This window comes from Pyrgilauda ruficollis, unplaced genomic scaffold (assembly GCF_017590135.1).
Source record: "Pyrgilauda ruficollis isolate IOZ18807 unplaced genomic scaffold, ASM1759013v1 scaffold35, whole genome shotgun sequence".
NCBI lineage: Eukaryota > Metazoa > Chordata > Aves > Passeriformes > Passeridae > Pyrgilauda > Pyrgilauda ruficollis.
The window spans coordinates 306568-319502 of record NW_024524934.1 but is presented as its reverse complement, the minus strand read 5'-3'; the positions used below and the strand labels follow the sequence as shown (position 1 = coordinate 319502).

The 12935-nt window shown below is 38.1% G+C and overlaps 1 protein-coding gene across 2 annotated transcripts in view; it reads right to left on the bottom strand.

Annotated features, from left to right (window-relative positions):
- GMDS (GDP-mannose 4,6-dehydratase) overlaps positions 1-12935 on the bottom strand; it is a 409290-nt gene that overhangs the window by 329070 nt on the left and 67285 nt on the right. For both annotated transcript variants that reach the window (XM_041475417.1, XM_041475416.1), the window contains exon 4: positions 11134-11243. In XM_041475417.1, coding sequence (XP_041331351.1) covers positions 11134-11243 — 110 coding nt within the window. The remainder of the gene's footprint in view (positions 1-11133; positions 11244-12935) is intronic.

Genomic DNA, 12935 nt, shown 5'->3' with positions numbered 1-12935 from the left:
ATCCTGTTGCTCTGGCCAGTCTTTCGGAGTCCAAGTCTATCACCAAAGATGCTCAGTACAGCTCCATTTCAAAAAGTTGGAGTGATCAAAAGAAGTTGACATTGGAGAGTTCTTAATGTAAAAAAACAGTACTAGATTTTTTTTTAATTAAGCTTTTTCCAAATAATCAGCTATCACATAAAACATACCTAACCTCCACAAAACTAGTTGCATGTTAGAGCACAAACACATATCAAGATGTTCTTTCTCTCCAGACCTGAGTGTTTTGCACAAGCAGGGGAAAGCTCCTATGTTACAGTTCTTTATCATCTATAGAAAATGAAGAAATTTCCTGAATAGCTGCTTTTTGCCTAATAAAATGTAGCACAGCATCATCACAATAAGATTAAACTGCAGCAGCAGTATTTAAACCATTCTGATTCCTAATTCTGATGGATTACCAATAAATGCCAGATGTACATTGTTTACAAAGCAAACAATCATCTCATTCACAAAAGACACTCAGATACAATATTCTGTACAGATTCTCTCATGATTTTTGCTGTAAAAAGAAAAATGGACACAACATCAAGAGATCCTAAACATCCCAAAATGACAACTTTGACTTTTTCCTAACAGCTACATTTATTGACAATAATGAAGTAGCCAAAAAACAGTCTCAACATAGTTCTGGAACTTATAAACAAATAATGTTTCCTCTTCCTTCAATTTCTAAAATGCTCAAGGAAAAATAGAAACTTGTGTCCATGGTTTTTTTGTAACAGTGGAATCAATCTCTGTTCTGTCACTCCTGTCCACACAGCCATTCTAAATCATAGGGGTTCTTTGAGTTTGTGCACGTCTCACTGCAAGAGTTCTTTCACAGAAATGTTTTGTGTGATTTAGGTTTTTTCAATGTTGTTTTCCACACTAACAAAATAAATGAAACCATTTTTTACCGCAGAAAATACTTTATTTCTCTTGTTTTGCATGCCTGTAAAACACTGAGAAGCTTTAAGACACACAGTCTATTTCATCCACAGATGAAGGAAGTTGAGAAGATATACATACATTTTTAAAGTTGCATAAACCACAAAGCCAAACTTACACAGAACAAAGAACAAATCTAGCATTACTCAGCAAGAAGACTGGAAACATGCACACACACATACATCCCGACAGTTCTAATGAAACTGAAGGAAAAAAAGAAATACTGCTTTGTTATGCAAATGCACCATTTCAAAACTGAGAAAATGAAATGATGTCATTCAAGCTAATATCCTTGCCTCAATGGAAAAGTGGCAACAGACAACAACAACCCTCCCTCCCCACTAACCCCCTTGCAAATATTTCAATGAGGTTTGGCTTCAATAGCAGTCTGTAGCATTTAGCCTCAAGAAGAATTACCAAGAAAGTTTTGGAACTGCTTATTTTAAAAAGTTTGCATTTGTTCTGCCAACCTAATTCATCAAGACAATCAGTGCAATGCATGTATTATTGCGTAGTCACAGATTTTTCATAGCTTCCATTTGCAGTGTTCAGAACAGCAATTTAGTAAATGGTTTGTAAAAATATGAAAACACAACTATGTTATTTCTTCCAAGAACTTTAATATGTCTCTATGGAAGTGTGTTCAGAGACACAATGAAAAAAAATTTAAATTATATAACAGACTTAACATTTAGTAAAAGAAAAAAAAGTATTAAAATAGCTTCATATTATTACTCATCCAAAAAAATCACAAGCATTTCCTTGGTTTCATAGCTTGACCCATATTCATATAGCAGGTATTGTATATAATTTTTATGCCTAGATTTTTCTTAAAATTGCCACTTTAAGAAATTCAATAATAAAATAAGCAAAAGAATAAAAAACCAAAACACACAGAGACATGCCCCTTCTTCTGCATGAGCAGTAATTTAAGCACAATGAAAAAGCTCCAAAAGTCAGAGCCATTATATTAACACTTTCCACAAGGTATGATGAACGATACTGAAAATCACCTACACTCTGGCAGACCTGTGTTACCCTCCAATCCCAGTAAACTGCAGCAGCTAGCACAATTTGCAACACTTCAAAGTGAGTCAAATATAATTTTCTTTAAACCTGTAAAAAATAAATTACATAGTGGTTTGGGTTTCTTAATAGCTTGATGAAGAGGGTGGATGGATCACTAAAATATCAAAACAGGGGAAAAGAAACATAATTATATGAGAAACAAGTTCTTATCAAAATAGAAACTTGCCAGATATCCCCAAGCTGCTGCAATAGTTTTTCAGGCAGCTGGGTTAAAAAGCACGTTTACAGAAAGTAAACGCTTAACGAGGTCTATCATAAATATAACCACTCAAGCTAATGCTCAGCCAGGATGGTTGCACTCAGAGCAGTAAGAGAAATAAAATATATTACAAAATAACATAGCACCCCTATTGAATTTTCTAACCAAGACACAATTTCTTGACCCGTCATGCTATACTACTAATAATAATTTCTCAACTTCTTTTACATCTTTCTACCACGATACCTTAAAATCTAAGGGCTTGAGCAATCATTGACATCAAAGCCTTCAATTCCACCTTTTATTTTGGGATTGCCCTACTCCAAAATTTTAGATGTAGATGAGCATAAAACAAAATATGTTAATGCCTACGATGACTGCAGCTATTTTGCAGCCATTAATTTTGTGCTTAATAAATATTAAGCCAAACCCTGGACTAGTTTTATTAATCAAACACTTCTAGAGACAGATCTGCAGCTTGACCCATTTTAATAGCAAATCTAATTTTGGGGATCAGAGCAGAACAGACTGCAGCTCTTTTCCTAAGAATGCTGACATTTAAGTAAACCTTACCAAAGAATGCTTGCCTGATTGAGGACTGACATTTCCTTTCTCTAACTCACTTAAATAAAATATAGGCTTTCTGGCCAACTCCTACAGTACCCCAAGGCAGCTGTATATCACTTTCAGTTGCAACTTGTGAATACTTTCTTTTTCTTTCTGTCTCTTTATTTTGACATGCATATTATGTTAGCTGATTTCAATCATGTTGCATGAGTGGATGACATACCTTAAAAGATTAAGTTTTGCCACCTGGGACTACTCCAGAAATTCAGTACTTTTAGCATCTCATACCCTTCTTCATCCTCTATGCGCCTGCACTATCAATAGTAGCTTTCTTCCCTATTTTATGCCAAACGACAAGTCTTTCAAGGCTGCAGTTGATACAAGTCAGCTTGAAGTGTCATTCCCCCCCATTCCCATTCCAGGATGGAGCTGCCCCATTGTGTACAACGCTCTGCTGCCATCTATTTGACACAAGAAATACAACGCTGTGAATGCCACAGCTGGTTTTGCCTTCCCTTTCCCCCACCTTTCTCTTCCCCTGCAGCAGCTGTTAGAAGAAAACTCTCAGGGAAGTTTTTGATCACTCCTCCCTGCTCATGCCCAGAAGCAGAAACCACTTCAGCAATTACTTTTGTACTAAAAAAAAAAATAGCTACAGTAACAGCAGAGATACGATTACTGCAAACAAAAGTAGAATTATATGATATACCACTCTTCTCTGAAAAGGGAATCCAGGTTAACAAATTTCCATTTATCAGCCAGCTCTACATAAAATATGCTTTAAAGCAATTATTTTTAAATTTGCAATTTCATTATGCAGCAGCAGAGCTCATTGAGGGTTTGATTTCAGCAGGTATCCAGCTGTAACTGGGGCCACGGCACTGAAAGAACATGGATTCACCGGCTGTCCCCCTTCACTACACCAGACTTAAAATTCAGAAGTCAGTTAGGAAGTCAAATCACAGAGCCTCCAAGTAGAAACCACACACAAAGCATGAGATGAAGGAGGTGGTACTTTACCCGTCATCAGGGTCACAAAGATAAACACCACTTCATTCATCACAGCATTCAGCCTGCTTTGTATGTGACTGCACAAAACAAGAACAGCAGCTGAAAAAAGTCCTCAGCTTGCATTTGTAAAATATCATGCGAGAGACACCCACTGAAGCTGCAAAAAAACTCTCTCTTAAATCTCTAATCTTCAGTTACAGATCCACGACAGTGCACATTCTGCTCTTTAATTACTAAACCATATGGAAAAGTCCTGTCTCGGGGCTCAGTCTGGTCCTTTTTGCATCCCTGATTAAGTACTACTTTTTTCACATGGCTGCTTTCCCAATACACTTAAGTAACATATTTGTAGGAATGTGCTTCAGCGTTTACCCTGGAAATGATTCATAAGATAAAACAGCAAAATGAAAGACTAGAAAAGTGCAAGCTTTTAACAGGAATTATAAATAATGTCACTGTGATCCAAAAAGCATTTGAATTCTTGTGTATTTTTCTACAGAGAGGGAAAGAACACCTTAGTTCACAGCAAGAGTAGGGAGAAAAGGAGGAGCTCTGCTGGAGGGTGAAGGTAAGGAGAAAATGAGAGATGTGGAATTGGAGGGCACAGAGGAAATACCAGCCTGCAGCAGAGGTCATGAAAGCTCTTCTGTAGTTAAAATATACCCATAAACGTAATGCCTTAATTTTCTAATTGGTATTAACATAAATAGTACTCAGTTTGGGGAGCAATTTGTTAAAGCTTGAATTTGTTAATAAATACTAGTACCACTGAGCGCATTATTCCATTGTTTTTTATGTATTCATAGCATTTACAGCTATAACACATATATAGTTAACTATTAAAGTTAATCTGTTTAATAAAATTAATAGTTGCACTAAGTTCTTTGCTAACACTTGGTTTTAAATATATTTAGTCTGACAATATAAGCTGCAATTACAGGATTGTATAAAGTTGCCATAAATACTTAGTGAACCAAGTGAAGAGACATATATAATTCCAATTGCTAACTATTACTGGAATTACCTTTCCTTCCAGGCCACACAGAATCTGTTTGAACAGGTACTGCACATTTTACACTAAAAGCATTGCCTAAAATATTTCAACGGTAAAGCTACCTAAAATCTGACCACTCAAAAGGAATTATATTACTTAAAGAATTTAAGGTACACAGCAAAACAACACATATAAGCATTTCAAAGAATCACTTGAGAGGCTTACTCTGCCCTCTGGTGCACTCCATCCCAGAAGGACACAACATCCTGCACAAAACTCAGGAGAGCATCTAAACAACTGCAACAGTCTGAAGTTAAAGCAGTTAAAAGGGTGTGCTGAACTAAATTAAGACAGTTCAGCACCTTTCAAGATCACACACCCTGGGTAGTACCAGCATGAGCAAAAGCACTAAGACACTCTGCAGGATAGAAGGTAGCCCAGCTAGTTTTTATTCCTTTGTATTTACAGCAGAAGGCCTAATTGTCCTGGCTAAGGACCAAGACCCCACCACCTAAAGCCCTGTGCAAACACAGTGTTTGCTGGTTAGCACAATAAATTTCCAGCAAGGTTGTGTTCCCAAGGCTGGTGTTACGAGCTGCTACCACCAGTAAACAGATGACAGGAGACTGACAGGTACCTGTCAGCCCCACACAGGGGTCCCACACTAATCAGAGATACCCTAGGGCAAAAGGCTCTATATTCATAGTCTGATAGCATGAATCAGGTTAGAAAACTCAGCTTTTGGCTAACAAATTGAACAGCCACACGTGCTAAATTAGAAGGAATTTGATATCATATCGAGACGATAACATAGTCTATAAAGCACAGCTATAAAATTCCCTAATGACATAAAATTAAGGTTAGGCATATTTTTTCCTGTGAATAAGTTGTACTACATCTCTACAGAGTATTGCTAATATTTTTTAAAATTAACTAGACTAGATCTTGTTACACTGAACAGCCAACATTTTTCTTCTATAAAACATACAAAAAATCCATTCATTTTCTCAGAAGCTGTAAGCTTCTGTGACATTCATAAGAAGCTTAAAACCCATGCAATAATAAAACAGCATACTGAATGATAAGAACCACAAGGTACAGTACATAAACCGTGAATTATGCAATTATAAGCAATTATCAGCCTTGTTAGAAATGAAATACTGGAAAAACTTTACAATTAATTATTTTAATTATTTTGCCTACAGTTTAATATAAGCAATATTGTATTAATGAAAAAAGAAAGTTTAAAAGTCCAAGTGCCCAACAACACCAAACACTATTTTTTGCCATGAGAAAGCATTGCAGTATCAGAACTAAACCGCATACGTACAGTTAGCACATAAAAACAGAAGTAGCATCATTAAGATTTATATGCTAATGATATTTATGTGTGATAAAAAAACCCAACCCAACAAATTAGAGAGAAGTACTCCTGTTTAATGAACCATACTACAAAAACACATCTCCAGTGCAAAAGAATTATTTTCAGAACTAATCCATCAAATAGATGACAGCAATCAGAAAGACCTATTTTGTTCAGTGATACTGAGATATTTAAAACTAAGACAAACCAAACTGAAGAGTTTCCAACATAAGGAGCTTTAATAGAGAGCTCTCCTGTATGGAGGGCACATTCTCAAACCTGGCTATTGAGCAGCATGAGACTTTGAAACATTGCCAGAACTCTGCAATCAGGAGACTCCAGTACTTAGTTCCGTGCTAAGTTATTTAGTGCCTTGACCTTCCTCACAGCTAACTGCAGATGTGCCATGGAAGTGCCTTCCTCATGCGAGACTGCCTCAGAGCGACACCATCCTCTGCGACACAGACTTTGTCATAGGTGATTTTCAGCTCTACTGACTGCATGGATAGAAAAGTGATGGGGAAAGAGTACTGCCCCTACAACATCACTGATAAAACCGGCAGGAGAAAGCCAGCTATATACAGTTTTAATTATTAGATTCACTTGTGTACTAAACAGAAGGATGCCAGCTTCCATGCCGTGACCCAAACACTACCTTCTTCACTATAAAGTTGCACAGCACCATTTCCCCCCAGCAATTATCACAACCACAATTACAACTGCAGGAAGAAGCATCCCATAAAAGACTGATAGGAAATGAAAAAGATGCCCTGTTTCCCATATGGTTCACATTCCTCTGACCACGAGGAGTCTGGGGATGCAAACAGGCTTTAGAATGTGATGTATTTAGTAGTAGATAAGGCACTCTTCAGGTAAGCTAAGAAAGCTCATCCTCCATATATTCTGGTCCTCAAGGGTGATTTTTACCATCCTGATATCTGTTATGGGGACAACAGAGCAGGCACAAGCCAGAAGGTTTCTGGAGGGCATTGATAACCTGATGTGGGTGACTGAACAGCTCACAAGGGGAAATGCCATGAACAGACAATTCTTACAGTCAAGGAAGAACTGGTCAGGGTAGCTTTAGCTCACAAAAGGCTGAAGGACTGGAGCATCTGTCATATGAGGAGAAGCTGAAAGAGCTGGGGTTGTTTAGCCTGGAGAAAGCTCAGAGGGTGATCTCCCTGATGTGTCACCTGATGAGTGGGATGGGAAAGGATGACTGAGACAGACTCCTCTCAGCAGTATACAGTGACAGGAGGTGAGGCAATGGTCAGAAACTGAAGTATAGGAAACATGCCATTTAAAAATATGAAAATTTGTGGTGGTGTGTGTTAGTTTTTTTTCTGTAAGAGTGAAGGAACTGAACAGGTGAGGAAACAGGTTGCTCAGGGAGGTTTGGGGTCTCCATCCTATTAAACACTTGATAGCAAAAAGTTCTTTGTAATCTGCTCTAGATAACTCCCCTTTGAGTAACGGGGTTGGACTAGGTTGTCTCCAGAGGTCCCTTCCAACCTTCAACCATTCTGCAACTCTGTTGAAATTATATGATGAAAACTTTTGCTTGTGTACTTCAAGTTTCCCCTCTCTGTACATATCCCACTTTCCCACCACCAGCATCCAGCTACAGATTCAGGATGCAGTAAGAGACATGGGTGAGCACAGGCTTTTGTGTAAGTTGGAATTTTCCTCCCTGGCCTCTGAAGACCTATGCACCAACCAGGCTATTTAATACTACTAGGACAGCAAGCCATGAAACCAGCCCACATTCAACTGCTCAGATACACTGAAAAAGTTTCAAGTGCTAAAAGCAAGATAACTTTTACTGAGGTTACACTGCCTTTTGGATTCAGAAATTTGTCAAAAAATACTTGCCAGCTTCACTAGTTCAGTACAACACAAAGCAAACAAAATTTTACAGTGCACTCAAACACTGATGTGATCATCTGTCCTTCAAGAAAATAGTTACAACTTTATATCTGTGTGTGTGCCTCCTCTGAAAGATGTGCAAAAATAGACATTTACATCATTTTTGACTACTTACATTTGGATAATTGATTTTGAAGACATTCAGCAGAGGGATATGAATATAGAGTTATGGATAGCAGAATTTAGATTAAGCCATCTGCATGCTACTATACCCAATAACAGATAATTTAGAATCAATATATTGTAAACCCCATAAAACCAAATTAAATGAAAAACATAACATGGTCAGTTCACCAGATTCCCAAAGAACTACAATTCAAAGCAGGAGGACATATAAAGACTGGATAGAGAAAATGAGGCCAAGCTGTTTATTTAGTAGCCATGAAGTGAATGTGCTACTGTTTTCTGAACATCCCATGGTGAAGCCACAGCGCAGAGAGCTAATCCCTGTTTCTCACCAAAACAGACAGCAATGCGCACTGGGTAATTTGTTCCTACTGATGATATCATCCTGTTGAGTTTACTGCTTTTAATAAGGAACAAGTTTCAGTCTTCTCTCACTTTCTCCCATGTACAAGATCAGATCAGCCTCCCAGTGACCTACTTTATGAGTCACAGTCCTCACTATTTATGATTCAGAAAAACGTCTTCTCTGACAGTATTTCCCAGACTACTGTGGGTTCATTCCAAGAACCAATTTCATCTTCATTGGTTTCCTACAGGAAACCAGACCAACTTCCTACGATTTTATTTTCCTTCATTTCAGCACAGCTCACATAAACTAACTGGAAGTGAGAGTGATAGAAAACTTTATTCTGCATAAACACAAGCCAATACAAACACCACCAAAAAAATCCTGAAGACGTCACCGGTTCAAAGCGACCAGAATGTGAAGCAAGCTAAGATTAGAAGTTCTTTTCCCTCCTTCCCCAAACATGATGCATACAAGCAAACCCATTAAGTTCATATAACCACAGTCTAATGCTAACAGCCGTTTAGTGAAGACATTCACCTGAAAATATGGCCAAGTTCTACTCCCTCTCTCAACACTGGGAATTGTTTTAAAATGCTAAACACTGTTGGACTGTTTTTAACTCCTACCAATAACCAAGTCAAGTTCTCCCGAACACCTCAGTCAACAGACTTGGGGTGCTTATCTTCTCTCCTCAAGTGCAACAACAGAAGTACTACTGGAAATGCTAGGAAGCAAGCACACCTTGAAGAAGTTCATCTATGCTTCCCATAGGACCACTAACATTGCCTAAGTATCAGCCTGCTGTATCCAGGTCAGCTTCTAATAGAGCCATTTTCATTGTCCTCCAGGACATTAGATATCCAAAGGCCAAGAGTCAGCGCCAGATCTGCATTGGCTCAGAGTCACAGAGTAGTCTTATCTGGAAGGGACCTAGAAGGATGATCAAGTTCAACTCTTTAGTGAATGGCCCATATGGGAATTAAACCCACAACCTTGGCATTATTAGCCCCATGCTCTAACTAGCTGAGCTAATCATGCAGTGAGAGATTTGTGGAATAATCCTTCCCATAACCCATGGCAGAATCATCCAAGAATCTATAGCAGCAGCACAAGCACCACTACCACCCCTTTGTGCCCTCCCAGTGCTGTGACTCAGCTGTTGTAGCTGCAACAGGCACATGGAGTAGATGATGTTAGCATGGTACTAGCATTCTAGTCCCAAATTAAGTGGGACAGGTAATTCCCACAGAGATTGCTATACAGTAAACCTGTTCAAGAGAAGGAATGCTGAGACACCTAGCTGTGGACTGCAAATAACCAGCATAATTTGCTGGCTCAGATTTCACTCTGCAAAGCAGCAGTTCAGTTATCTTCTGGGCCATCTTCTGCCCTTGGACTAATACAGCCCTGCTGTACGCGAGTTAATAAACCAGACCCATGTTAACACAGTTAATTCAATCATGCAAGCAAATTAAAAGCAGATTTATTCTCATTTCATGTCTGTATTCTGCTCTGTGTGTTGTCAATAACTGCAGTCTTTCCGTGTGATTTCCTTTTGCTGCGTTTCAAGGCTTACAGTGATAGGAACAACACATCGCTTTTTGTGGCAAGGCTTACTCAGAAAACTAAAGCCAAACTGATTTTCAGGAGGCTTAAATACTCCTTAGCTTCTCACTTCATGAGGAGCCAGGAAATATTACTTTAGAATGCTTACACACTGCACACAATAAGGACAGGACATATGACTGACACACAATTTATTTTAATGACAACTTTCTACCTGAACATCAGCTTCAGTTTGTAATTGTGAACTATGAATGAGGATTTTGCAAGTAAATTGTGGTCACTTGTTAGTAAACTGAGCTTTTATGGCAGTGTACCTTAATAAATGTAAACCACAAAGTTATTGCCTCTGCTACTCATTTTCCATCCTTTTGCTGCAGCAGTACTTGCCAGGGTCAAACTACTAGTTTTTAATTACTCCTTTTTATTCCACTTTCTCTAACTTGACTTTTTGTAAACACAAGTGTCGTAATGCTGCAGGTAGTAACCTACTGTTTGTAGGTCAATATTTCAAAGAGTATCACCTGCGTGAAAACTGGTATAGGAGAAGCCTTTATAGCAGTGATGCATTCTGATATATGTATTGATTTTAAACAAACCAAATAATGTTGTTTTAAGTACTGCTTGGCCTAAGTACACTGTTTAATTTCTCAGCTAGGACTGATCAGCAGCAAGGTCTACAGCAAAAGTTGTTTCACGTGGCAGAAAAAACAGATTTTTAAACATGCAGATTTTGTTGACAATGACAATTTAACCTCTCTTCTTCTGACATCATAATATATATTGAGTAGCAAACTCGTGCAGTAATTTAGCACCACAGCAAACATGACTGTCTTGACTGAAGGCAGTGTTTACCTGATGAAATTAACAGTTGTTCAAACTGCTATAAATGCTGCAGTCTAAAGTAAGCAAGGTAATACACCAACCTCATCACCACACATTCACAATTCTCAGTGCTAGAGAAGGTTACTCACCTTGACATGGCTCTGAGCTCCCAGGTTGTAAATCTCAGAGGGTTTGACTTCATTAATGATCTTCACCAGGCAGGTGCTGTCTGTGAGATCCCCATAGTGCAGCTTCATGTCTTCAGAGTTTAAGAATACAGAGTTAATACACTTTAATCTCAGAACAATTATGCATTTTCGGTCCATATCCTATTTCAGGTCAAGGTCTGAGTAAACGTTTACTGGAAAAAGTCAAGAGATCACCAGCTAAACTTGGTTTTGCTTGGTTTTTTTTCTCCCCTGCTTTAACCACAAAATACATTTCCACACAGGAGTAATGAATAGCATTTCACTTTTTTTTTTTTCAATCATCTTATTTATCTATCAACATTTATATAATTTGTTTAGTAGCTTACACTTAATTCTCCCAGGTTGTATTAATAATTTCAATATCAGATACAGAATTCCAGTCACAAAAATAGGGCATTTTTTAGTTTGGGCTTCCAATCTTTCACTCAAAAATGTCTTAACTTCTTAAGCATCCATCAGTAGCTTTTCTCTCCTTCCCAAAATGTTGCATATGTTTTAATTTCTCACTGTGAGTAATTTCACAACAGAACAAAAATGTGTAAGGTATCTACTAGGTGAACATTTAAATAATATTTCAGTACAACCTGCTGCATTTGTTACTATTGTTTTTCTATTTAAAAAAACACAGATGCACACTGGAAGGGAATTTAAGAGAACCATTTAACTGCCAACGAAACATGGTTTGTGATGCTATACATCAAAATCTCAAAATTGCTTAGATACAGATGTTATTTATCCTTTCCAGACTTCAGTTTCTAATTTGTGTGTAAAAAAGAACGCAAGAGCTGAAACCAGCTCCTGTCAAAATTTAAAGTGCAAGTTGCAATGGTTTATCAAGTTGTCCTTGTTTTCAGACCCTGACCTGACAAGAAGATATTGCAAAAGTGAAATTCACAAAACAGATCTTCTTTTTGCTCTTTTTTAAAACAAAATGGAAAAATCAAACAAGCATACTGCTATTCACAGATCTTTCCAATAAAAAGTTGTAAGTATTGATGAATTAGCTGTTTATGTTTACTTGCTGTATTTATATAGATTTTAGTTTAATTTTTTTTTTTTTTTTTTAGTGTTGAGATACCAGGCTTATTACAAGAGATGTGAATCCACAGTCCATTTTTTAACTGCTGTTGAGATATGTGAACCTTGTTATTATTTGTGCTGGTTTAGGCTTTTTTTCCCCTTTTTTTTCTTTTTTTTTTAACAGTATAAAACAGCAAGGAAGTTAACAGATCACACGGTTCCCAGATGTTCAACCCTGTACATTCCCATTTAACATGTGCATGAGTTTCTTCAGGTTGATAAAGTAATACAGCCATGGTACATTCCTGAAATTTGTTTTCACATCAACATCAGTTGAAAAGGGCATTCTGAAGAGACTTCAGACCCAGCTGAAGCTGTGGCTAACAGCTGATGCTAGGCAGGAAAGAGACGTCAGAGCCTGTGCTCCTCTTCCTACACCAAAGACATGCAGTCCTGCCATGACCCCTAGGCCAGAGAGCAGCTTCAGAGCTTCCCAGGGGAAGGTGGGCTGCCAGCTGGGCTGACCCAGGAAACAGGAACACCAGCCCACTAATACCAAACACTTAATGCTTTCAAGGAGAGTGCTAATTTTGGTCCAACATCAAGTCTTCAAAGCATCTGGTCCAACTGGCCTTTCTGAAGGAGAGCAGGGAATGAAGCTATGCTCCCTCCTGACCCATGAAAAAAGAGGGTCTTTCAAGAGTGAAAGGCTAGGCAGAAAG